General features: G+C 47.6%; 1 protein-coding gene across 5 annotated transcripts; it reads left to right on the top strand.

Annotated features, from left to right (window-relative positions):
- The first annotated feature begins 6,287 nt into the window (after positions 1-6,287).
- C12H14orf93 (chromosome 12 C14orf93 homolog) lies at positions 6,288-26,843 on the top strand. 5 transcript variants are annotated; one of them, XM_087912022.1, is made up of 7 exons: positions 6,288-6,356; positions 11,685-13,030; positions 15,494-15,811; positions 22,452-22,513; positions 22,701-22,804; positions 25,061-25,173; positions 25,433-26,843. In XM_087912022.1, exons 2-7 carry the CDS (start codon positions 12,428-12,430, stop codon positions 25,859-25,861), a joined length of 1,629 nt encoding a protein of 542 aa, XP_087768148.1. In that variant the 5' UTR covers positions 6,288-6,356; positions 11,685-12,427; the 3' UTR covers positions 25,862-26,843. The 5 variants fall into 5 exon arrangements, with proteins under 5 accessions (XP_087768148.1, XP_087768146.1, XP_087768147.1 ...); XM_087912020.1 differs by having other exon boundaries at positions 6,291-6,442; XM_087912021.1 differs by lacking the exon at positions 6,288-6,356 and adding an exon at positions 8,721-9,007.
- Positions 26,844-27,160: the final 317 nt, after the last annotated feature.

The following is a 27,160-nucleotide window of genomic DNA, read 5'->3' as shown; positions in this document are numbered from 1 at the left end:
GAGACAAGGCTCTTGAAGGGACGGCTGACATTTTTCCTCCCTCCACATGCAGCTCAGTATCACCAAAATCTGAGTCCTCTGGGTTAGTCTGGGGTCTAAGCAGGATTAAAAAAAAAAAAAAAAAAAAAAAAAAAAAAAAAAAAGCAAGCACTCCGAGAGGTCTGTGCACTCTCTCGCTTGCTTGCAAGCAGTGTGGGGTAAAGACTGGAAGTGCCTTATGGCAGCTCCAGGTCACACAGGCAGGGACTGTGGGGGTAGAAAGTGCTGCAGGGGACCATGGAGGGGGTGGGGCACAGTTAAGCAGATCAGAGGCTGAAGCCTCACTGTTACTGAGTGTTCCCTCCTAGGCAAGACCCAAAGGTCAATGTCTCTTGATATCCTCCTCAGCTAGCAAATGGGAAAACTGTCAAAGCCATTTGGGGAAAGGAAAGTCACATCCTCTGAGGGGAAGTAAAACAACTGATTGATTCTGGCCCACAGAATCCACGTGGCATGCTGGGAGAAATTAAGAGGTGAGATGAAACCTGGAGCCCTTGTGTCCCCCTGTCTCCTAGCACTTAAGAGGTAGAGGTAGGATTAGGAGTTCAAGGCTGTCCTTGTCCAAGGAGCAAGTGTGAGGCTACCCTGGGTTACATGAGGCCCTGTCTCAGAAACAGTGGCAGCAAAAGAGGTCGCATGGAGAATAAGCCTGAAGTGAGGCAGAGAAGACAAAGAGGGCTCTGCAGGGAAAATGGGGACAGTTGTGAGGGGAGTAAGGGGGTGTTACTCTTGTGCCCAGAGTGACGAGAGTACTGGGTCAGTCACAATCTATTTTAGTGGGTACTATTAGGTGGTTTTAATTTTTTCCCCCTCTTATTTTGCTGTTTTCTTAGAAGATTCCCCTCCTGCCAGGGCCATAATACCAGAATAAAAATGATTAGCAAGCACTGACCGTATGATACCAGGACTTTATGATTTAAAGTATACTTATCTTGCAACCAAGGATTCCACTGCTTTGCGTTTGTTTCTTGCTAGTTTTAATAAGTTCTGCTTTCCTCAGGAAGCCAGAATCATATTGGGAAAGCTTAAGTGTAGTAGGCAAGAAGAAAGTGCCAACACAGCAGCCAGAACCACCCCAGGGCAGCTGCCCCTCCTCCCTGACCCAGGCCGCTCCTCCAAGTTCTGGCTTCCAGGGGCTATGCCCCACTGAAGCTATCTGCTTTGCATTTGTTAGTGGGTCAGGCAGAAGAAATGCTACTCACATCAGTTTCTTGGTTTATTTAACTCAACTCATTTCTCCCAGAAGCTTTTGCCTTTGAGTTAGGTGCTTGACCTGACTCGATGTTCAGCCCTGCATCGTCCGGGTAAGCTGTCACTAGACACGAATTGCTGACCTAGTTTATATAAGAGAAAGAAGATAGTCAAGATAGCTCCCAGATAGTGGCTTACAAGCATCATCATATTCTTTTTCTTTAAATATTTATTTATTAGGTATACAATATTCTGTCTGTGTGTATGCCTGCAGGCCAGAAGAGGGCACCAGACCTCATTACAGATGGTTGTGAGCCACCATGTGGTTGCTGGGAATTGAACTCAGGACCTTTGGAAGAGCAGGCAATGCTCTTAACCTCTGAGCCATCTCTCCAGCCCCTCTTTTTCTTTTCTTTCTTTTTTTTTTTTTAAGTATCCATGGATTCAGTCTCATCAGATGCCCCCCTCCCCCAGGCTACTCACCTTTACTTGATTTCCCCTTCCTGCTCTGTTGTCTTGCTTTACCAATTTTTGGTAAATTGGGAGACCTGGGAGATGCTCATTGGGTGATTGTAACCAAGGCTGATGACCTGAGTTGGAGCCTCCTGGAACCCACATGGTAGAGAGAACTGAGTCCTGCAAGTTGTCCTCTGACCTCCACACCAGCTGTATATCACACTCTCACACAATAAACCAAAACTAATTTGTGCACGTGTATGTGCGCGCGTGCGTGTGTGTGTGTGTGTGTGCGTGTGTGTGTGTGTGTGTGCGCATGTGTTTAGGTCACAGGGCAACTGTAGTGTGTGTGGGCTCCTAAGCCATAGTGCACATGTGGAAGTGGGTCTTAAACAGCTGGGGGAGTCCCTCCTTCACTGTCTGGTGCTGGGGTTATCAGGTGCCTTTACCTGCTGAGCCATCTCTCCATACCATCCCTCTCTCTAACTGAAAAAAAAAAATCTACTTTGGGGAGTGGGAGGGTGTAGCTCAGTTGGAGAATGTGTGCTTATTCATGAGCAAGGCTATGAGAAAGAAATAAAAAACAAAGCCAAACAATAAAAATAGTAGTTTAGTCCACAGAATCTGTTTGCTTGTTTGTTTAGTGTGTGTGAGCCCATGTACTGGTGCAGGGTGTAAACATGCAAGTGGACATACATGCGAAGCCAGAGATCGGCCTCAGCAGCCATCCCTTGAGAGCTGGCCACCCGGCTTCTCTCACTAGTATCGCATAGATCAGGTTCCTAGGGCTGGCCAGCAAGACTCAGCGATCTGCCACCTCCAGCGCCACAAGGCTACGGTTCTGTGTACAAGGCCATGCCCAGCCTTGTGTGTGGGTGCCAAGGATGGAACTCAGGTCATCTTGCTTAAGCAGCAAGCTCTTCAGTAACTGATCTGTTTCCCCAGCCCCACTTCACAAAATTTAAATAAGAAACAGTCAATAAACAAGCACTGCTTGTAGATCTTAACAAGAAGAGGTGGTCACCAATCGCTGTGAGGCACCCAGAAAGCTACTATAGTGGAGGGTGGAAAAGGAAGCTAGATCTAGGGACACATTAGAGATAAGGACAGAAAAGTAACAGAGTAACGTGGATGTAGCAAAGATGGAGAGAGACACTGGCAGGCAGAGCTGGACCAAGGGTTTTGCAGGAATGAGGGGGTCAGAAGACTGAGGACAGCGGCAGAGAGTGGACGCTAATGCACTGTGAAACATGTTTCCCTGGAGACAGATACATTCTAGCCACACATAATGACATGCCTCTCTGTGTGCTGCCCCGGTACTGTCACAGTCGCTTATACTCTGGGAGAAGCTGTATCAACATTGCTCCTGCCAAGTGGAAAGGTTTGTGGGTTTGTAGTCCTTTTTCTTGCTCTCTCTCTTTCTCTCTTTCTTTCTTTCTTTCTTTCTTTACTTTTCTTGTTGTTTTGGTTTGGGGTTTTTTTGTTTTTTTGGGGTTTTTTTGTTGTTGTTGTTTGAGACAGGGTTTCTCTGTATAGCCCTGGTTGTCCTGGAACTTGCTCTGTAGAGCAGGCTGGCCTAGAACTCAGAGATCCACCTGCCTCTGTCTCCTGAGTGCTGGGATTAAGGGTGTGCACCACTACCGCCAGGCTAGTTGTTTTTGAGACAGGGACCCATAGTATAACCCTGACTATCCTGGAGCTCCCCAGTAGGCCAGTCTGACCTTGAGTTCACAGAAATCCACCTGCCTCTGCAGCCTGAGTGCTGGAATTTAAGTCATGTGTTATTTTGCTTTTTTTTTTTTTTTGATACTTTTGAACAGTTTATTGGGATGCTCAAATGTCTTTTCTCCTAATACCTCAGTATCTCGTGGCCAAACATAGCACACACATAATTAAGCCCCCCCTTTTTATGTTTTTTCTTTTATCTTTTAATGTTTTAATTAATTAATTTATTTATTATATATACAACATTCTGCCTCCATGTATGCCTACATACCAGAGGAGGGCACCAGATCTCATTACAGATGGTTGTGAGCCACCATGTGGTTGCTGGGATTTGAACTCACAACCTCTGGAAGAGCAGCCAGTGCTCTTAACCACTGAGCCATCTCTCCAGCCCCTAATGTTTTAATTTTTGTTTGTTTGTTTGTTTGTTTATTCTAGTATCCGAAAACACTCTTTCCACTTCCTCCCCTCCTCCCAATACCCTCCCGCTCCCCCCACTCCCTCTCCTCCTCCCTCACCATTCCCAAGAGCAGTCAGGGTTTCCTGTCCTGTGGGGAATCCAAGTTCCTCCCCCCTCCCTCCGGGTCCAGGAAGGTGAGCATCCGAACAGGCCAGGATCCCAAAAAGCCAGTCCATGCAGACGAAACAAGACCCAGTACCATTGTCAATGGCTTCTCAGTCTTCATTTGGACCTCGGGGGCTCAGTCAGCCCCCATGTCAGCCACATTCAGAGAATCCGGTTTGATCAAATGCTCGTTCAGTCCCAGTCCAGCTAGCCTTGGTGAGCTCTTATTCGACCAGTCCCCTTGTATCAGTGGGTGAACGCACCCTTCACGGTCCTGACTTCCAGTGCTCCAATGTGGGTCTCCGTCTCTATCTCCATCTATCGTCGGATGAAGGCCCGCTCTGATTTTGCTTTCCTTGCTCACGATCTCCCTCCCTCTGCTTCTCATTTGGACCTAGGGAGTTAAGTCCAGTGTTCCAATATGTGTCTCTGTCTCTATCTCCATCCATCGCCATATGAAGGTTCTCTCTGGGTAGAACTCCTCAGCACTGCAACAGGCCTAGCTGGTCTTCCCAGGACCCAGGAGACAAAAGGGCGGCAGCAGTGGGGGCAGCGAGGGGTCCCGTGGAACACCGAAGACCCTGCCGCAGAAGCTGAGGCTGTTTTAATTTTTAAATTTATTTTTATTTTATGTGCATTGGTGTTTTGCCAGCATGTAAGTCTGTGAGGAGTTGGGTTTCCTAGAACTGAAGTTACAGACAGCTGCGAGCTGTCATATAAGTGCTGGGAATTGAACCTGGATCCTCTCTGGAAGAACAGTCAGTGCTCTTAACTATGAGCTATCTCTCCAGTCCCCACATTTTTACTTTTTATGTCTGTGGTTGTTTTGCCTGCAAGTACCTCTGTGTACCATGTACACAAATGCTAGATGTGCACAAATGCTAGAAGGTGCTGGAAGGCCTGGAACTGGAGCTACAGGTGATTGTAATCTGCAGTTTATCTGCAGTATGGATGCTGGGTATCAGACCTGGGTCCTCTGGAAGAGCAGCCTGTGCTCTTAACCAGAGTCATCTCTCCAGTCTTCCCTTCCTCTCTTGAGACAGAATCTTCTGCCATAGCCAGGTAGCCAAGCTGATTTACAATTCAATATGTCGTCCACATTGGCCTTGAACAGGTGACAGTAAGCCTATCATTCTGTCAAGTGCTGGGATTACGAGATTGAGCCACCATACTAGCTTCCCATTTTCTTATATAAACTCATAGGTCAGGGGTTCAAGTGAGGTGGGGAAGACAGGAAGTCTCAGGAAGACTGAGAAAGGTCATGGGTTCAGATACTAAAGAAAATAAATAGGATTTGATGTTATCCTTGGGGACTAAGATGGAGGGGAATACCAGGTGTGGCAGATCTGAGTTCAAGGCCAGCCTCATCTACCGAGCTAGTTCCGGGACAGCCAAGGAAACACAGTGAAACCTTGTCTCAAAAAACCAAACCAAACCAAAAAACAAACAACAACAACAACAAAAACCCAACAACAACCAAAAGAATTTAGTGCCCAGTGGAGGACATCTCTTGCTCAGTTCGTGAAGGCCGTCAAACCTGCAGACTTGGTTTTTATCCTCTAGACCCACAAGATTGAAAGGAGAGAACGACTCCTACAATTGTCTTCTTACAGTCACACCGGCTCTGCGGCACGCGAGCGCCCCCACAATAAATATCCGTGTTTTACGTTTTACGTGTGTGTGTGTGTGTGTGTGTGTGTGTGTGTGTGGTGCGAGCATTTTAGAACAAGTAGGTGCGGTGAGACCAGTTTATGGGCTGCTTAAAACCCAGGCTTAAGCAAGGGTCTACATTTCGGTATCTTCAGAATTTGGTGTTAGCCCAGTAGGGGAACGAACCTCGCTCGGGCTGTACAAAAACAAGCCCCAAAGTGTAAGGCCCGGTGTAAGGCTACTTTGCCTTTCACTCAGACAGCGTTACACTCATAAATGATCGCGTAGAGGTGGGCTGCTAGGCAACATGTGTGACCCAGAGACATTGCCCTGGGAAACCAAGGGTTGAAGCCCAGGCCCCCAACCGTGACGCTCAATCCCAGTCCAGAAGGTCACAGGTAAGGAACTACTTCGCCGAGTTTGGCAAAGTCAGAAGGCGCTCAGTCACAGGGTTGTTTTTCTGGGTCTGGTTTTACAGGGAAAAAGCGAGACACGAAAGGTGAAGGTTGAGAAAGGGCAGGACACTTCACAGGCAGTCCAGGTCCGCCAGCCCGCGGCCCTCGGGGGCCCCCCGGGCGGACGCCTCGGGCGCGGCGCGTGTGCTTGCGGGCGGGGCGTCCGGCGGCCAATCCGGGCGGGCGTCCGGGAAGGGGCAGGGCTTGCGAGCTCCAGCTCCGCGAGTCCTCCTTTTTTGCACACACACGAATACAAAGAGCCGTACGACCTTCGGGTATCCTTTTTCCATTTTTTTTTTCTCCTTCATCTTGTGTGTGTTTTCAGATTTTTTTAAAAATAGAGATCCGTGGCAGTGCTGGGGTGAGGAAACTGTTGCTAAGGGGAATTTGCTCTTTTCCCCATTTCTTTTTCTGTCTCTCTTTCTCTTTCTTTTTCCTGGTCAAGGTTTAAAAATATACCAAGTTGAGAAACAGGATGGTCGTGTGCAACCGTTTCCAGACAAATTTACAGAGAATTTTTTTTCCTTTTTCCTATCACATTTTAAGGACTGGTAAATTTTGTGCTTGAAGGATTTTACATTTTAGTCGCTTGGGGAAGTATAGATTTGTTTTTAATCGGGCTAAAGGGATAATGTAAATTTTTACCACAGGCAACAGAGAGATTTGAGGCGCCCTCACAAAGCCGTTCGGCATGCGTTTTACACACACTCCCTCAGAACCAAAACCAATTGGCGAGGATGTGGCAAGTGTGCAAAACCAATAGATTTAATATACTGGGATATTGTAATTGGGACACTCTTTTCCCTGGAGAGAAGGGAAGCCCTCTGACGATGTGTCTCGCACAATTTCATGAGGACGTGTATGTGTGTGTGTGTGTGTGTGCGCGCGCGCGCAAACCACTTCATATGGATTATTCTTTGTGTATATGTAAAGTATGTGTATATGTGCCATATCAGATCTTATTTTTCAAGTATTTTCCTTTGGGTTTATGTGTGTAAAACAAACCCTACGATGTAATATTTTTTTCCAATAATATTGTGTTTCCAAATGTGATCAAAACAGGATTTCATATGCCAAGTAAAGCTTAGAGGAAATCCTGCACTTGGCTTACTTAAGAACTTCCATCCTATTGGAATTTACCTTATTTTCTGCTCCTTTTTTGCTCAGATTAGTGAATAATTAAATAATTGCCCCAAAGCATGCAGTCAGTCTGCCTGGCAGATGATGGTAGGGAAGTTATTCCATCTGTAAAGTTATCCCAGCCCCCTGCAATGGCTTGTGAGTGCTTTTGCCTTCTGTTTCTCGTTCTTAAATGTCCAGCTGTGTATATTTTGGCCTCTGCCAGTAATTTTGGAGAGAGAGGTTCAACGGGGAATTTTCTGGCTTTTTAACAAAGTGTACTTTTATTGGTTGGGATTTGTTTGAAAAACTCCAGAGGTAGGAAAGTGGGGGGTGAAAATTGTCTAGTTCAGTTATCGAACTGTTTGGGGCAGGGCGAGGCAAACAAAACATAGGAGGGATAAAAAAAATGCAACGTGATTTTGTGTTCTGTAAATGCAAAGCTTCCCCCACGTCTTGCAAGTTTTGGGAAAGAGTGCGTTAAAGCCCCATTTCCCTGGGGCAGAGCCTCCCCTTCCTATGCAGCTGTGTGCTGTGACAGTCTAATCGGGAGTTATACAGGCTATACCTGTGTTCGGTCTGTATTTGAAGATTGTGTGAAAACATTAGTGTATGCGGAGAGATCAGGGAATGTCACAAATGTAATCTGGAGAGTCAAGTCCAAGTTCTCACTACAAGACCTCTTAGCTAAGTGTTGTATGCAGACAGTCTTTAAAGACACCTCAACAACACCTGCAGTAAAATTGGTGCCAGGTCTTAAATTCATAAGGAAAATGGCTCAGATTGGATTCTATAGACTTTCTGTTTGTACTAAGTGCATTTTCATTCCCCAACAAGACCTTCCACAAGTTTAAACTTGCATTTCTTTGAAATGTAAAAGATTCTATCGACCTTAATGATCACAGCAACGATGGTAATTTGTATGCTACCCTTTTAAAGTCTCAGGTACCACTGCAGGCTGTCACCTACCACGTAGTTCCTTAGGAGTAGTTGCCAGGCAGCTTAGGCATTCGGATCCTGCAGCCTAGGCTCATCGCCTAGAAATCCCTCCCGTGGATTTGTTTGGTTTGACAGTTTTACCAAAGCAAAGCAAATCTATAGATTTTGCTGAGAATCTAACAGTAAAAGATGCAAACCGAACTAAGGAGGAAGGAAATGCTACTTTGCAACTATTATCTGAAAGATCTGTAACTAAGGCAGGCAGGAACCCAAAATCAGCCCGGCCAAATGTATGAAAACACTTTGCGGCCTCCGTACTTCGGTCGTGTACACACAGCTGTAGAGCAGCACGTAGCAAAAGCGAGTAAACAGCCAAAATGGCGCCTGGCGTCCTTGAAAAAGCCTCTTGGTCGTGTCCCTCCCTGAGAAGGCCCCTCCCTTCCCGGATAGTTGAGTGACAGGGAACTGACGCCAATAGCGTCCCTGGTCCTGCACCTCTTTGGTTCAGTGGCCTATCGGCGCGAGCCGGAGGGCGAGCGGGGCGGTGCCCCCACTCGTGTGCGCGCGCCGGCGGGTACACGGGCGCCGCCATCTCGCGCGCCAGCGGCACACGGGTGGAGCGGCCCTGGAGCTGGGCTCCGGGTGGGCTGGGCTGTCCTTGAGGTCCACTCGTGAGTCCCCGAGGGCGGGCAGACCTGGAGCTGCGCTGCCTCCCTGGAAATGCTTTGCAGCCCCTGCGCCCGTCTGGGTCACCTTTGGCTGATCACCAACATTAACCGAAGGCGCTGCGTGCACGAGATAAAAGCCCTGGGAGTTAGTTTTACATTTTTCCGTTTCTCCACAAATACAGTAAAGTCCTCAATATCAGGTATATTCTAGGGAAACGGAAATCTTAATCTTACCTCGCTGCAATTTAGCCTGTTGATTTTATTTAATTTTTTTTTTTAAAGACTGCCGTATTGATTTGAAAACTCTTGTGACAAATAGAGCATAGTGCCTGTTACTCTACCTCTCTAGATGCTAGTGCAGGATTGCCACGTTTTTGAGGCCAGCCTGGGCTGCGTAGTTCCAGGCCAGTAAAAGCTGGAGAGTTGACTCAGCAGCTGTATAGGACTCTGGTTCAGTTCCCAGCACCCACATGGTGGCTCATAGGCATCTGTAACTCCAGTCCCATGGGAACCAATGCCCGCTTCTGACTTCCTTGGGCACCAAACATGTCTGTGGTGCACTTACATGAACATAGGCAAATACTTATTAAAAAAAAAAATCTTCTAAAAAATTTAAAGAAAAAAGAAGTACATGCTGAATTCTGTCACAAAAGAATGGAGGGGAAAGGCACCCTACCACACACACTCAAACACACACACACACACAAACACAAACTTCTCTCTTAGGAGGAGAGAAAAGGAAGAGAGTTCAGTTTTCAGATTACACGGAAGGCTTTAGTGTGAGAGCGGAGGCTCTGCCTGGCCTCTCTGTTTTGTGCCTGGTAATGAGGTCTTAGATATCTTGTAAATCATTAGACCCTTTTGTTTGCTTGTTTTTTGAGACAAGGTTTCTTTGTGCACTCCTGGCTTTCCTGAAACTACCTCTGTAGACCAGGCTGGCCCTCTGCTTCCAGAGTGAAGGGATTAAAGGTTTGTGACATCACCACCTGGCCTAGACTGGTCACTCTTAAATTATAGGGAAAGTGTATTTTATGGTAACTGCTCATTGCGGTTGTTGTGTGGTAACTTCTTTGTGATAGGAACGGGTTTTAAGAAGACCATTTTGTTCCTCGAAGTGGAGGCAGCAGAGCTGACCGGCTGAGGAGGAGCTTTAAGTGATGAGTTCCTTTTTATTTCCAAGAATGAAGATTATGATAGGAATTGCCTGTCACATTTAAGAAAGTTCATTTCTATCCTGACCCTGAATGAGTCAAAGGCGCATTGTAAGAACATATGTCCGAAGAATACCATATTACATCCAGTTATTAAATAGTGAGAAACCTTTTATTTTTCATAGTTTGGAGGTGAATTCAATCATGTAGAAAATTCAAACTCGGAATGAGAAGAAAGCAAGCAGAGGAACTGCCAAGAATATGATATATTTAGCCTGAACAAAAATGCGTGTGGCTTGTGAGGAAAGGATAGTTCAGATTATGGCTGGCCTCTCCCTGAACTGTTGTATGTAAAGGTGAAGTTTTCATTTTTTGTGGGTTTTTTGGCTTTGGTGTTGGTGGTTATTGTTGCTACTGTCTTTAGTATATGTGTGTTTTTATTTGTTTTGTTTATTGTTTTTTTTAGACAGCGTCTCTCTGTGTAGCCCTGGCTGTCCCGGAACAACCTGCAGACCAGGCTGGCCTCAAACTCACAGAAATCCACCTGCCTCTGCTTCCTGAGTGGTCAGATTAAAGGTGTGCTGTGTGTGTTACTTTTACTCTGTCTGGACTGTTCTGGACTGCGGCTGTTCTAGACTGCGGCTGTTCAAGGCTGGTCATACCATGGCTGTTCTGCCTTAGCCTCCCCAGTGGTGAAACTACAAGGACTCACCGAGCCCAGCTCAATTCCTTTTTGCCCAATCCCAGTTTTCTCATCTCTGCCTTTTTTATTTGTATAGCAATTATAACAGGGCCTGAAGAGATGGCCCGGAGGTTAAGAGCACTGTACTCTTCTAGAAGACCAAAGTTCACACCCCAGCACCCATTTCAGGCGGTTCACCACTAATTGCAACTTCAGCTCATGGTCCCAATGTCCTCTCCCGCCTCCCAAGGGTACCATCCTCAACACACACATGTACACACAAATAAATAATTTAAAAAAGATTGCTTATATAAAAAATACCTACAGAGATCTATAACATACTGACAGAGGGTCAGTACCCACAAATAGCAGCTTGATAATATTATGGTTGTTGTTCCTACCACCGACATCAACCCTAACTCTAATTTGCTTGTTCTGGGAGTTGTTCTTGAGACAGTTTCAATATATATCCTTAGTTGGCCTGGAACTAGCTACATAGACGAGGCTGGCCTTGAACTCTTGGAGACCCACATGCCTCTACCTCCTGAATACTGGGATCAAAGACATCTTGTCACCATGCCCAAGATGAATTTGTTTGAGCTCTTACTGATTCTTTGTGGGTTCCACGTCATGCACTGGGAGCTCACTTATCTCTGTCCTCTCCAACCTGCCCTCTTGTCCTTGCCACCTCCCTCCCCGACCCCGAAATCAAAACCAAATTTAAAAGAAAAACAAAAACAAACAAAAACAAAAAGGAGAATCTTGTCGTGAAAGCTTAGTGTGGCCCGTTGAGACACACAGTACACCCTTAGCAGCAGGGCGCCATACTGTTAGCAGAGGAATGACAGGAATCGGAGAGAAAAGGAGGAACTAGGTCTTCATTTTCTTCCATGGTCTTTTCTTCTTTCCAGGTGTCCCCCCTTTTCCGTTACCTGGGTTGCAGCAGCGGGGGTTTGGAGATGTCCTTGCTTGGGTGCAAGAAGAATGCCTTGGATCCTCTGAACCTGTACTCATCAGAGTCTTTGTTCTGCTTTACTCTTTCAGTGAAGGCTGCTATGTGCTTAGGAAGCACGGGACCTGCCAATAGAAGGCTGAGGAGGAGCAACCATGGACTTTGAGTGTCTTTATCTGCTAGCTTCCTCAGATCCCACAGTCTGGAGCCCCAGCCCTGCTGACCACCTTCCATGAGAAGGAAAAGTGAATCTTGAGGCCATTGCTTACCGGGTGAAGCCCAGTTCTCTGGAACGCTTGTGAGGTCGTCTGGCAGTGTGCACCCAGTTCTCTGGAACGCTTGTGAGGCCGTCCGGCGGTGTACCTGGTTATCTGGAACACTTGTGGGGCTGTCCGGCAGTGTACCCAGTTATCCAGAACGCTGTGAGGCCGTCCGGCAGTGTACCTGGTTATCTGGAACACTTGTGGGGCTGTCCGGCAGTGTACCCAGTTATCCAGAACGCTGTGAGGCCATCCGACGGTGTACCTGGTTATCTGGAACGCTTGTGAGGCCGTCCGGCGGTGTACCTGGTTATCTGGAACACTTGTGGGGCTGTCCGGCAGTGTACCCAGTTATCCAGAACGCTGTGAGGCCGTCCGGCAGTGTACCTGGTTATCTGGAACACTTGTGGGGCTGTCCGGCAGTGTACCCAGTTATCCAGAACGCTGTGAGGCCATCCGACGGTGTACCTGGTTATCTGGAACGCTTGTGAGGCCATCCGGCAGTATACCCGGTCATCCGGAACCCTGGTACCTCTGTCCAGCCGAGTGCACCCAGTTCTCTGCATCCATCAGTTATGTCCTTCAGTGCCACCATTCTCTTCTCCCCTCCCAGTGGCAGTGAAGCCAAATGCTGCTGCTGTGCCTGTAAGAGTGAGACTAGCCAGGGCAGCTCGGGTTCTCAGGGTGGAAATCCTCCTGCCAGCACCCCTATCACAGTGACTGGGAGTGGCCTGGCAGTTCAGAGCACCGAACAGCTCCTGCATATTATCTACCAGCGGGTAGACAAGGCCGTGGGTCTGGCTGAGGCAGCCCTGGGTCTTGCTCAGGCCAACAACGAGTTGTTAAAACAGCTCCAGGAAGAAGTGGGTGAGCTACGGCAGGGGAAAGTGTGCACTGCTGATGAAGATGGGGAGAGTCGGGCTCGCAGCCCACCACCCGAAGAGCCTGGACTGCTCAAGGGGAGTCCGGGGGAAGCCTACAAGACACTCTCTGCGATGGAGGAGGAGTGTGATAGCGTGGGCAGTGGTGTGCAGGTGGTGATCGAGGAGCTGCGGCAGCTGGGGGCTGCCTCCACCGTGGGGCAGGGGCCTTTGGGCTTCTTCGCAGCCCCCCAGAGAGATCTGCGGCTCCCGGGATGTGCTCTGGCTGCGGTAGAGGGAGCCCCTCTGCTCAACCCCGTAAGTAACACCCCCGCCCCTCGCCTCGCCCCCCCCCCCTGTGGTTGATCTGCCCGTGGGGATAATGAATCGTATGCCCTCCTCTCTCACTTTTTAGCCCATTCTTCCACCTGTATCTGAGATAAAAACAGAAGAGCACCCATCAAGTTCCCTCCACTTTCAGGGATATCATATCCTGCACTCTTGTGTCCACCCTGAGCCTTTTTGGCAGGAGGTCGTTTTTGGTGCAGATAGTGACATGGTGCTTCCCCATCTTTTCAATAGCTCCAACATGGCATCTTTTCCACAGCAGCCTCAGCTGCTCCACCAGCTTCGCCTTTCCTGGCGAGAATGCCTGCCATGCACAGACGGCTCGTTCATGTTTTATCACGGCCTTCATTTTGCCAAGAAGGGCTTCAGAGCAGAGATGAAGTGTGGAGAGAAAGAGGGGCAAGGGTAGAGCGCCGCGGGGTGGGGGTGGGGGAATAAGGGAACATAAAAGAAAGGTAGATCTAAGAGGGCAAGAGAAATGCTGGTGCAGAGAGATGGCTCTGCAGTTAAGAGCACTGGCTGAGGTCCTGAGTTCAGTTCCCAGCAACCACATGGTGGTTCACAACCATCTGTAATAGGACCTGATACCTTCTTCTGGCATGCAGGTATAAATACAGACAGAACACTCATACCTAAAAAATATGCACTCATGCTGGGCAGTGGTGGCACATGCCTTTAATCCCAGCACTCAGGAGGCAGAGGCCGGCGGATCTCTGTGAGTTCGGGCCAGCCTGGTCTAAGCTAGTTCCAGGACAGGCTCCAAAGCTACAGAGAAACCCTGTCTCAAAAAGAAGAAGAACGAGGAGGAGGAGGAGGAGGAGGAGGAGGAGGAGGAGGAGGAGGAGGTGGTGGTGGTAGTTGGGGCAGAGAGTAGAAGAGGATGAAAATCGAGCATATTCTGGGCAGAAAAAAGACAGAAATACACAGCACTATTTCAGCTTTTCAGTGCTCAGGGCCATCTGAAGAAGGAAAGCCTGACTGCATAGAAGAACTGCAGAAAGACACTCAGGGATGAGAAGGGGACCGGAGGATGGCAGAGATCACAGAGATAGGGAATTACAGATGCACTACACTCAGCAGCCAGAGGGGTGTCTTCAGCTCTCCCTACTCCCTGTCTGCCCTCTCTCTTCCCTTTTGGCCCCAACACAGTAACAAAAGATCCAAACACACAAGGTGAACGAGAGGGTGGGAAGTCCCAGCCCATCTGCTGACTCTGAGGAACGAGAATCCAGACCTCTCCCCTAGACACTAGCCTATCATAGCAATTGGTGTCGCTCTTCCAAAGGCTTCGCTTTGTAGTCATGGTCACTGTTCCTCACTCTGCCTGCCTGGCTTGGGCCCGAGACAGGAAACAGGAGGACACCCGGGCCAGGCGGTGCTCTGCACTGGGGATGCTTTCAGGCAGGGAAGGCTTCCAAGCTGACAGGATGGAATTAGCTTTTAGATTTCACAGTAGGGAGAGCAGCTCACGGGTCTGTAAATCTCAGCCGCCTCCTCCACGTCTTTCTGTACGTGTGTGGTTCCCCCCACTCTCACTGTTTTGTTTTCTTGGCTGCAAAAATTCCCGCTCCTCTCCTTCTCCCCGCCTGCTCCCGCCCTCCTTTTCCTTGCCCTGTGTGTCCTTCACTGCACAGACTCCAGCAGGACTGAGACTGTGGTGTGTGGCCTGCCCTGGACCAGCCCCTCCATGGAGCTGGAGGGTAGGGGAGGTGTCTGTTGTGTGCGTGACTCCCCTCTAAGGTTCTTCATTTGCATTTCCCTGCTTTGCTCTCATCTTTTCTCTCATTTCCCCTTTTTATTGTCATTACTGTTCAGTTTTCTTGGCTCTCCTGGAACTGCTCTGTAGCCCAGACTGGCCCTGTACTACTCAGAGATCCACCTGCCTCTGCAGCCCGAGGGCTGGGATTAAAGGTAAAGGCATGCTTCACCACTGCCCCCGAGATACATTTCTTATACTCAAGAATATGCCAAAAGTAACTTTGACAGAGAAGGTCAAAGCATGCCTCGTTCATGGATGCTGTTTTGTGATAACAACCCAACATTACAGGTCCTCTTCACATAAGAACAGTCAGCCCAGGGCTGGAGAAATGATTCAGCAGCTAAGAGCACTGGCTGCCCTTCCAGAGGACCCAGGTTCAAGTCCTTAGCACCCACATGGTGATTCACAGCCGTCTGTAACTCCAGTTCCAGGAATCCAACACTCTCCTCTGGCCTCCACAGGCACTGGATGGATGTGGTGCACAGACATACACGCAGGCAAAACACCCAACATGGGGAAAAGAATGATTTGCCGACTTGCCTGTTAAGCCGTTGACATGACAGACTGCTGACCAGGCCTCGTCCTCCACTTTGTTCACTACTCTTGGCCGAGAATGGTGGTTAAGCAGGTCCTCCTCTATCTGGCTGTTAATAGACTGTTCTTCTTGTTCTTAGATGGCAGACGATTATGTAGCCTCTGAGGGTGCAATACAACGAGTGTTGGTCCCCGCGTATGCCAAACAGCTTTCACCAGCCACACAACTGGCTATCCAGAGGGCATCCTCAGAGACAGGACCAGAAAATGGAGCCAAGCTCCCAGCAACTCGCCCTGAGGACATGCTTGGTTCAGCAGCACCGGACAATGCCCTGGAAGAGTCAGGCCCGGGCAGCACCGGGGAATTGAGCCGTTCTATGGGATTTATTAGCTCTCCATGCAGGATCCGTGGGACCGGGCAGAAAAACTCCAGGCGCAAGCGTGATCTGGTGCTCTCCGTAAGTGAGCTCGGTTTCAATCATTTTTTTGAAAGAGTGGGTTGACTTTAAGCCTCCAAATAGAATGGTGTCCTAAATCCTACTGGAATGGGAAGGATAAAAAGAGACATTATCCCATAACCTTGAACATGGGCAGAGCCTTTTCCATTGCCTCGTCTTTTAGGCTTGTCCAGATAGAATGGTGTCTCCCCTTTAAAGAGAAGAGAATTCTCTCTCTAGTGTTCTCATAGTCCTGATGGGAAGGTCTTAAAAGATTGAGCAGACTGACTACCAAAGGGTCACATCTTAGCCAGTGTGCAGGGTAAGTCATGAGGGACATCTCCTGTGGGAAAGCTAGATGGTCCTGAAGCAGTGTCAAGTCCCACAGAGGCTGAGCCACCAAGCTTCCTGCCGTCTGCCCAGTCACAGAGCCCTTGGCAGGAAGAAGCGACTGGCTAGGAAGACTGCCTGTCACTTTGTTGGAGAAGCTGAGAGTCCCATGAAGAACTACCTGTGGAGCAGTGGTTCTCAGCCCAGAGGAGCTGCCCCCAGGGACAGTATAACCACTAGCCACTTTTTAGACTATTGTCGCCGGTGGGTAGGCAGAGGGAGATTGCTTATATCCAATGGGTAGATGCCAGGTACTCTATGGCATGTTCCACAATGTCCCTTTCAGCTCAACGTGCCAATAGTGCAGAGGCTAGGAGACCTCTTCTGCATGAGTATAGTCTCTTGGATCAACTGAGAGCTCAAGAGCTTTGTGGGGCTTGGGGGCTTTATTTTGTTTGTTTGAAACAGGATCTTGTGACACTCAGAGTTGCCTCAAAGTCACTGCACAGCTGAGGCTAGCCTTGAACTCACAAGTGCTGGCTGGAATTATAAACATATACACCACTCTATTCACCACACTCTGAGTTTATTTACTTATTTATTTAAAAGCAGTTAATAAGAGGTAGGGGCTCGTTACATAAGCCCTAGTTGACCTATAACTCGCTCTGTAGACTAGGCTGGCCTCAAATTCATAGAGATCTGCCTGTCTTTGCCTCCTGAGTGCTGGGATTAAACGCAAGTGCAGCCACTACTGGATTTTTTGTTTGTTTGTTTTGTTTTTCGAGACAGGGTTTCTTTGTGTAACTTTGGCTGTCCTAGAACTAGCTCTGTAGACCAGGCTGGCCTTGAAACTGGATATTTTTGTTTGTTTGTTTGAGACAGGGTTTCTCTGTGTAACAACACCCCTGGCTGTTCTGGAGCTCTTTCTGTAGACCAGGCTGGCCTAACTCAGAGATCTACCTGCCTCTGCCTCCCTAGTGCTGGAATTAAAAGTGTGCACCACTGCCACCTGTCCAAACTGGATCTTAATATAGATTCTTAATGTTTTTCAATTGTATCTGTATGTATGTGTGTGTATACCACATGTGTGCAGGAGTCTTCAGGGGCCCAAAGGTGGTATATTCCCTGGAGCCAGAGGTATATGCTGTTGCGAGTGTCCCAGTGTGAGTGCTAGGAATTGAACTTGGTCCTCTGGAAAAGCAGCAAGCTCTGTAGTTTAAGTTTTAAGTACTAGGGTTAAGAGGAAGGAAGGTACTCGGGAAGACACACGTGGAGGACTCCTGTAATCCCAGCCCTTGGGAAGCCAAGGCAGGAGAATACCGAGTCCGAAACCAGCCCAGGCTGCAAGGTTAGTTTGTGGCCAGCCCTGGCACAATAGTAAGGAAGGCTATTTCAGAAAAGTAAAGGAAAACAAATTATTGAGCAAGACTACTGACTTGCAGGGGAAGAATGGTTATAGGGCCTTACAGTGGTAATCGTGAGCTCTGGAGGGAGCCAAGAGCTCACGGATCTGATGGGATGCCTGTGGATGCTGCAAGGGACCCTGTGGACCCCAAGGACCAGACCAGTAACCTTGACTCTTTGGAATGGTGCAGATGCCAGCCACCCTAGGGGAAGACTATTTATTTTTAGCTCACTCAGGAGATAGATGAGCCAGCAGCCTTTACAGTCTTAACAGCTACTGTCTCTACTGTCTAGAGTACTTTCCCTTTGTACTTCAAGCCTGGTTGGATTTTTTTATCACCTGATCTCTTCCAACCTCCTTGTCTTAGAAGATAGGTAACTCCTTTTCTTTCTTTGAGAAGTTACACTTCTCACTTTCTATGAAATTGTTCACCTATTCCTTTGTGACTGCTTACATTTGGGCTTCAGTTTTTTAAAGATTTCTTTCTTTTTTTTTTTTTCCTTTGATTTTTTTCAAGATAGAGTCTCTCTGTGAAACAGTCCTAGTTTTCCTGGAACTCGCTCTGTAGACCAGGCTGGCCTCGAACTCACAGAGATCCGACTGCCTCTGCCTCCCGAGTGCTGGGATTAAAAGTGTGCGCCACCACTGCCCGGCAAGATTTATTTCTTATTTTTATGTGTTTAAGTATTTTGCCTTCATATATGTATGTGCACTGTGTGTGAGCCTGGTGCCCACCAAAACCAAAAGAGAGAGCTGGATCCCTAGGACTGGACTTGTGGGTGCTGGGGAATCCAGGTCCTCAACCAGTGTTTTCAACTCTCTCCAGGCACCTGCCCCCACTTTTTAAAAGGTTTATTTATTTATTATGTATACAGTGTTCTGCCAGAAGAGGGCACCAGCTCTCATTATAGATTGTTTGTGAGCCACCATGTGGTTGCTGGGAGTTGAACTCAGGGCCTCTGGAAAAGCAGCCAGTGCTTTTAACCTCTGAGCCATCTCCAGCCCCTTCAGCCTGTTTTAAAAAGGTCCTGTTTCGGGGCTGGAGAGATGGCTCAGCGGTTAAGAGCATTGCCTGCTCTTCCAAAGGTCTTGAGTTCAATTCCCAGCAACCATATGGTGGCTCACAACCATCTGTAATGAAGCCTGGTGTCCTCTTCTGGCCTGCAGACAGAATACTGTATACATAATAAACAAATAAATAAATATTTAAAAAAAAAAAGGTCCTGTTTCATACAGTCCAGGCTGACTCTAGACCCTCTGTGTTGTTGAAGCTGACCATGAACTTCTAGTCCTGCCCCTTCCTCCCAAGTGTTGGGTTTATAAGTATGTGCCATCATGCTTGGTTCATACAGTGCTAGGCGTGGAGCCCGAGAGTTCATACATGTTAGGCAAGTGCCCTATGAACTGAGCTGCATTCCTGTTTACAGAGAGGGAGAGCTGTAGTATGTCGTACATGATGGGGAAGCACGTTTGTCACAGAGAATCTGCGGCTGTCAGAGGATCTGCGGCTGTCAGAGGATCTGCGACTGTCAGAGGATAACTCTATGGGGTCAGTTCTCTCTAATTTACACAGGTTCCAGGAATCAAACTCAGGTTTCGGGGTTTGTGTGGCAAATTCTCTTACCCACTCAGCTACCTTGCTGGCCTCTGGTTTTGTTTGTTTTAAAATGTTTTATCTTATCATTCTAGACTTTATTTTATGTTTGTGGATATGGGTGGGTGTATGTTTGTGTACCACATACATACAGTGTTCATGGAAATCAGAAGAGGGTGTTAGATTCCTTGGTACTGGAATTATAGATGGTTATGAGCCACCATGTGGGTGCTGGGAACTGAACTTAAATCCCCGGGAAGAGCAACAAGTGTTCCAATCCGATGAGCCATTTCTCTCTCTCGCTGCTTTTTTGTCTTTTTGAACAATGTCTCTGTGATCCATGCTGGCCTGTGGCTCACTATGTAGTTCGGACTGGCCTCAGATTTGTGGTGTTTCTTCAGTACCAGCCTCTCAAATGCTGGGATTACATTCCTGAGCCACCATGCTTGGCTTCTAAGTGGTAAAACAAAACTATGTGGAACTTAAGGCTAATAGAACACCAGTGCTCTTTCTAGAGCGGAGGCTGGAGCCACTGAAAGCTGACGGTGCTTTCCTATGTGAGCTCTTGAGATGGGGGAGAAACCACCGGGGTTATCAGTTTTCGTAATTGCCACTGACTTCAGGGGCTTGGGCTGAAAACATAATCAGAAAAGAACAAAACTAGATGTACCAGAAGTAGATATAAATTTGAAACCTTTCATTAAAACTCAAAGTGTTAGGCTGGAGAGATGGCTCAGAGGTTAAGACACTGGCTGCTCCTCCTAGAGGTCCTGAGTTCAGTTACCAGCAACCACATGGTGGCTCACCACCATCTGTAATGAAAGCTGTGTATACATAATAAATAAATAAATAAATCTTAAAAAAAAAATAACAACTCAAAGTGTCACTGGGCGGTGGTTAATCCCAGCACTTGGGAGGCAAAGGCAGGCGGATCTCTGAGTTCAAGGGCAGCCTGGTCTACAGAGAGTTTCAGGACAGCCAGGGTTACACAGAGAAACCCTGTCTGGAAAAAACAAAAACAAAGAACAACTAAAAATGTTGAAAGCGCCAGCTGCAGCACGAACCCTATGACTTGGTGAGAGATGTGGGGTGACTAAGGAAGGTAACGCCATCTTCAGATTTATTCCCAAGCACAGAGCTGCACTCTGGGAAGTAACACTCTCTCTGGCTCTGGCTTGGTCCCAGCAGATGACTTGGTCTCGGTTCTGGTGCTCCCTTGGAGGCAGACACAGATTGTCACAGAGCTCACGCCTGATCCCCAGACTGAGGCTGTTTAGTCCACACCAGAAGTGAGACGGTCTCTCACTATGCAGGCCTGGCTGCCCTGGAGTTCTGTATGAACAAACTCACAGAGATCTCCCTGCTTCTCCCTCTTGTGTGCTGAGATTAAAGGCATGCACCACCATGCTGGGTCCAATAAAACTAAATTTAAAAATGTATTTTATTTTATGTGTATGGGTGTTCTGCCTGCATGTGTCTATAAACCATATACATGCCATAGAGGACAGAAAGGGCCTCAAAACTTCTTGAACTGGGGTCAAGGACAATTGTGAGCTGCCATGTGGGTGCTGGGAATCGAACCCATGGCCTCTGGATGAGCAGCCAGTGCTCTTAACCACTGAGCCATTTCTCTAGCCTCCAATAAAACTCTTTAACTAAAAATGTTCATTCAGGCACATCGTTAATCCTAGCACTCAGGAGGCAGCAGAGGCAGGCAGATCTCTGTGAGTTCGAGACCATACAGAGTGAGTTCCAGGACAGCCAGGGCTACATAATCAGATCCTGCCCCCACCCAGTGTTCAGTTAGAATAAACTGGCTCAGAAAGGAGACAGATGGCTGGGAGATGGCTCAGGGTTAAGGACGGTGTGGGTTGAATTCCTAATACTCACATGGCTCACAACCATTTATAACAATAGATCCAGGAGATCTTTCCTCTCTTCTGACCTCTGTGGGCTCCTGCATACATATAATACACATACGTATACTCAGGCACACACACACAAACGTACAATTAAGCAAGGGAATGGATGTGTATGAGGAAAACTAAGAGCTGCTTGGTGCCGTGGAAGGAAGTGCTGGCTTCTCCAGGGTGCTTTCCAGGTGCTATGGAAGGAAGGAAGGAACTGCCGGCTGTCTCCAGGGTACTTCCCAGACTTGAGAAAATTTTTAATTTTCTTTCCAGACTGTCCTGAAACTTACCCTGAGGACTAGGTTGGCCTCAGACTTAGATAGTCACCTGCCTCTGCCTTCTGAATACTGAGGTTAGGAGAGATGGCTCAGTGGTTAAGAGCACTAACTGCTCCTCCAAAGGTTCTGAGATCAATTCCCAGCAACCACATAGCGACTCACAACCATCTGGAATGAGATCTGGTGCCCTCTTCTGGCCTGCAGGTATACATGCAGACAGAACACTATACATAATAAATAAACCTTAAAAAAAATAAAGGCATGTGCCAACACACATGACCTCTGGGTCATCAACTTTAATAGATAATTTCAAAATACACAGATAGCTGGGACACAGGTAGCTGGGTGTGGTGGCACATCTCTATAATCCCAGGTAACAAAGGCACAAAGTGCAGGAGTTCAGGACCACACAGGAAATTTGAAGTCAGCTTGGGGTACATGACACTTTGGTTAAAAAGAAAAGCTAAAATTATACAGCCTTAGATAGAGCTCTTTAGTTAAGGAAGAACATATTAAAAAATAGTGCTGTGGCAGTTTGAATGTATTCGGTTCCCATAATCTCACAGGGAGTGGCACTATCAGGAGGTGTGGATTTGTTGAAGTAAGTATGGCCTTATTGGAGGAAGTACGTCATTGTTGGGGCCGGCTTTAAGGTTTCCTAGTTGACTTCCTGTTGCCTTCTGATCAAGATGTCACCAAATTCATGTTTGCCATGCTCCATGCTGTGATGATAATGAACTAAACCTCTGAAACTGTAGGGAGCCACCACAGTTAAAAGTCGCCGTGGTCCTGGTGTCTCTTCACAGCAATAAAAACTTAACCAAGACAAGTGCCTAGAAGCCGGGTGGTGGTGGCACGCACCTTTAATCATATCACTTGGGAGGCAGAGGCAGGCAGATCTCTGTGAGTTTGAGGCCAGCCTGGTCTACAGAGTGAGTTCCAGAACAGCCAGGGCTACACAGAGAAATCCTGCCTGAAAAACAAACAAACAAACAAATAAACAAACCCAAAAAACAAATGGTGCCTAGGAACTAGAAATTGGGACAGAAAAGAACCCACACACGGGGACGATGCTTTTTTACCCTAGGGACCAGAGGAAAGTTTTCCTGTCTACTCCTGACCTGATTCTTTCTCCCTCCTCTAGAAACTGGTCCACAATGTGCATAACCACATCACCAATGACAAGAGATTCAATGGATCTGAAAGGTACGGGCTCTCAAGGACAAACAGCTCACCGGGTGCTTTGCTGAGAGGGAAGTGGGCTTGGGGGTGGGTGCTGGCTTCTGTCAGGCCAAGGGGTTCACAACAAAGCTTGTTCAGTCTAGGTGTGTCTGGCTCCTCTGGCTCCTCAAAAGTTGTCTGCCTTATTATTTTTTTTTCTCCTCTGTGACAGCATTAAGTCCTCTTGGAATATTTCAGTAGTGAAATTCCTTTTGGAAAAGCTCAAGCAGGAACTGATGACCAGTCCCCACAATTACACAGATAAGGAGCTGAAAGGTAGGGGCTCCGCCTTCCCTCTGCTCATGCTCTCTGCCCTTTCTGGGAGGGAGGAGGCATGGGGATGACTGAGATGGTGTTTAAATAGCACATGGCAGCTAATTATGGTACCTCACACCTGTGATCCCAGGGCTGGAGACTGAGGCAAGGGGACCACTTCAAGTTCAAGGCCAATCTAGGCTATATACAGAGTTCTAGGCCAGCTTGAGCTATGAAAAATAAAGGAAGGAAGGAAAGAAGGAAGGAAGAGAAAATAATGCTTGTGCATTTAAAAACCTTATGGTTAATGTTCTCATCTTTAATTTATTAAAGATTACTTCAAATTGCCTTCTTCTCCTACTCATTTGGAACAAAAATACAAAAAGGACTAGAGTTCTCTTATACATTGTGCTTCCATAGGGACTGAATGAATATGAGGCCAGGACTCAGCTTATTATTATCATTATTGTTATTATTCTTAGACAAGGGTCTCACTCTGTCACCTAGCTGTCCTAGAACTGTTTATGTAGACCAGGCTGGCTTTGAACTCACAGAGACCCACCTCCTAAGTACTGGGATTAAAGGCATGTACCACCATGCTGGCTTTGTTGTTGTTGTTTAACTTTATATTTCTTTGTTTTATGCTGCATGTGTTTGCACATCTGAGTGTGTGCATGCATATCACTGTGTGCAGGAGCCTGCTGAGGTCAGAAGGCACTGGATGCCCAGGAACCGAAAGGACAGATGGCTGTGACCTGTTGCGTGGATGCTGGGAAATCAAATCCAGTCCTCTGGAGGACCAGCCAGTTCTCTTAACTGCTCAGCCATCTCTCCAGCCCCACTCCTTTAAGATAACATATTACAATGCCAGGCAGTGGTGGCACATGCTTTTAATCCCCACACTTGGGAGGCAGAGGCAGGCAGATCTCTGTGATCTGCCTTCAAGACCAGCCTGGTCTACAGAGCAAGTTCCAGGACATCCAGGGCAGTTACAGAGAAACCCTGACTTAAAAAAACAAAAAAACAAAGCAAAACAAAATGTATTACATTTATGTATTTAGTGTGTGTATTGTGTGTGCATACAGATGCTCATGTGTAATCACCCACCACAGTGCACATGTGTAAGTCAGAGGACAACTTGTGGTAGCTGATTCGTGCTTCCAGGGATGGACTTGGGTCATCAGGATGTCCCTGAGTACTATGTCCTGGGAGAGATGGCATAGTGGTTGAGCTCTCACTGCTCTTCCAGAGGACATAGGTTCAATTCCTAGCACCTACATGGCAGCTCACAGCAATCTGTAACTCCAGTTCCAGGGGATCTGATGCCCTTCCTGGCGTCTGAGGGCGCTGTACACATGTGGTACACAGATACACATGCAGGCAAAACACCCATACACATAAAATTAAATCTCGAAAATAAAAAACCACTATGTTCTAAGTTTTCCACTTTCCTTCCTCTCTGTCACCTGTACCTATGGCAGCTGCAAAGCAGTACTGAGATTTATTGGCAGGAGAGCAATAGACTTGATGCTAGGGTTTAGTGCAAAGAGGCAGTTGGAGTTATCTCTTTGTAGTGAGGGAGGAGTTAGTTTTGGAGATGAAGGTGGGCAAAGGGCACTGAATCCAAGGGGATTGAAAGCCTGACCTGCTAAATGGTGATTCTAACCTTCCACTCCGGAGCAGTGTGGAGGCTGGAGGTCCTCACTCAGGAGGTAGTGCGGGGGCTGGAGGTCCTCACTTAGGAGGTAGTGCGGGGGCTGGAGGTCCTCACTTAGGAGGTAGTGCGGGGGCTGGAGGTCCTCACTTAGGAGGTAGTGCAGGGGCTGGAGGTCCTCACTCAGGAGGTAGTGCGGGGGCTGGAGGTCCTCACTTAGGAGGTAGTGCGGGGGCTGGAGGTCCTCACTTAGGAGGCACTGTGGGGGCTGGAACCCCTATTCTAGAAGGTCCTGATTATTTCTTCTTCTTCTTCTTCTTCTTCTTCTTCTTCTTCTTCTTCTTCTTCTTCTTCTTCTTCTTTTTCTTCTCCTTCTTCTTCTTCTTCCTCCTCCTTCTCCTCCTCTTCCTCCTCCTTTTTTTTTTTGTTTGTTTTTTTGAGACAGTGTTTCTCTAGCTTTGGAGCCTGTCCTAGAACTCACTTTGTAGACCAAGCTGGCCTTGAATTCACAGAGATCTATCTGCCTGCTTTTGTCTCCCCTCCCATCCTGAATGCTGGGATTAAAGGCTTTTGCCACCACTGCCCGACTGAAGGTCTTGCTTCTTGTTGTCTCATTCCCCTAGGAGCCTGTGTGGCCTACTTCCTTACTAAGAGGCGAGAGTACCGCAACTCTCTCAACCCTTTCAAAGGCCTAAAGGAAAAAGAGGAGAAGAAACTTCGAAGTCGCCGATACCGGGTAGGTTTCTAGGCCTTCCTTTTGAGATTTATACCAATAAGCTGTAATGTGAAGAGTATACCAGAGGAGCTGAAACTATGGTGGACGGACTGGAGGGTAGATAGACAGACAGATGGAGGTTGAGCTAGCTCAGAGATCTGACTTGAGGACTGGGTACATTTAGACACAGATTTTACATGTCCTTTCTCCCAACATAAACTCTTTCTACAAACCCATAGTCTGTTTCTGCTCCTAATCTCTGTCCTGGGTCTTACCGTAGCTTTTTGCCAACCGATCCAGTATCATGAGGCATTTCGGCCCCGAGGACCAACAGCTGTGGAAGGCTGTGACAGAGGAGCTGATGTCCGATGAGGAGGACAGTCTCAATGAGCCAGGTGTGTGGGTGGCCCGCTCTCCCCGCTTCAGGGCCCAGCGCCTCACAGAGCTGTGCTACCATCTGGATGTCAACTCGAAGCATGGCACCAAAGCCAACCGTGTATATGGGCCACCCTCAGACAGATTGCCTTCTGTGGAAGCCCAGCTCCTTCCACCCGAACTTTACAATCCCAATTTCCAAGAAGAGGAAGGAGGCGGAGGCAACGAGAAAGGACCTGTCTCTCCATCCTTTGACCAGCCTCACAAGACATCCTGTCCTGATTTGAACTCCTTCATTGAAATCAAGGTGGAAAAGGATGAATACAGTCTCTAACAAGGGTCCCTCTGGCTCCTGACACTCTCCACGTACCAGAAACGGGTGACTCAGAAAAATGAGGCGCCTCCTGCAGTCAGAAAAAGCAAATCTGCTTCTCTTAACATAGTGTCTGCTTGAAGTGGAAGCTGGAGACTCTAGTGAGACAGCAGAATTTATGTGGAAGGCAGGGGAGAGGCCCCGCCCCTCCGCACCAATGGCAAGCCCGGAAATGCTTTTTCCTTAAGTATAAACAGTGCCTCAGAGGAGCCTGGGATGGGAAAGGGGAATGGGCCAAAGAAACATGAGGCCTTGATACATGTCCCGATCTCTGATTTTGTTTGCTCCCCTTTCACCCTTCTCCCCCACCCCCTCCTTCATTGTACCTACAGCTCAGGAGAAACACAGCGGGTCCTGTGCTGACCTGGAAGCAGAACAGACCAGCCAGGGTAATACTGCCCCCTGGTGGGAGGTTTCAGTCATGGGCTTTCTCTTCTGAGCAAGGGAATATGGGTTTACTGTTATTTGGTATTAGGGTCTAGATGTGCTAGTTATTGTTTGAATTTTTTAAATGATAGTTATTATTTGTTGGATTATATGAGAAAATTTTATTATTCCCATATTACATGTGATAAAATTAAAACTTAAACATTTCTCTTGTTGCTAGGCATAGTGACTCATATTTAGAATCCCAGCATTTAGGAAGCTGAAACTGGAGGACCACTGTGAGTCCAAGGCCAGATTGGGCTATAATAGTGAGTTCCTGGCTAGCCTGGACTACAGAGTGAAACCCTGTCTCAAAAAAAGAAAAAAACAAAAAAACAAGTCAAAGCCAAGCAGCGGTGGTGCACGCCTCTAGTCCAGCACTCAGGAGGCAGAAGCAGGTGTATCTCTGTGAGTTCAAGGTCAGCCTTCTCCACAGAGCTACTTCCAGTACAGCCAAGGCCACCCAGAGGAACCCTGTCTCAAAAAGCAAAACAAACAAATAAACAAACTAAAACAAGCCAGGCATGGTGGCACATGTTTTTATAATGCCAGCACTCAGGAGGCAGAAGCAGGTAGATTTCTCTGAGTTCCAGGACAGCCTGGTCTACATAGTGACAGTGGGACCCTCTCTCAACAAAAACAAGAACAAAAGGAAACAAGCAAAAAGTCACTCCCATGTCTCTCTGACGGTTTCTCTTCCATTCTTGTGATCAAGCACACACTGTTTTGTAGCTAGTTCTCAGTCTTGTTGGTCAAGCTGTATTTTGAGGAAGGTGTACACACATGCATTACAAATGGATTAAGAAGTAAAATGGCAGGCAGAGGCAGACGGAT

Source organism: Myodes glareolus, chromosome 12, assembly GCF_982192425.1.
Source record: "Myodes glareolus chromosome 12, mMyoGla1.1, whole genome shotgun sequence".
In the NCBI taxonomy this organism is placed as follows: domain Eukaryota; kingdom Metazoa; phylum Chordata; class Mammalia; order Rodentia; family Cricetidae; genus Myodes; species Myodes glareolus.
This window is presented reverse-complemented; position numbering and strand designations above follow the sequence as displayed.

Coding starts and splice junctions, on each gene's coding strand:
- C12H14orf93 (XM_087912022.1), top strand. CDS start 12,428: ATGTCCTTCAGTGCCACCATTCTCTTCTCCCCTCCCAGTGGCAGTGAA. Junction 22,514..22,700: donor AGATTCAATGGATCTGAAAG/GTACGGGCTCTC, acceptor CCTCTGTGACAG/CATTAAGTCCTCTTGGAATA. Junction 22,805..25,060: donor CACAGATAAGGAGCTGAAAG/GTAGGGGCTCCG, acceptor TCATTCCCCTAG/GAGCCTGTGTGGCCTACTTC.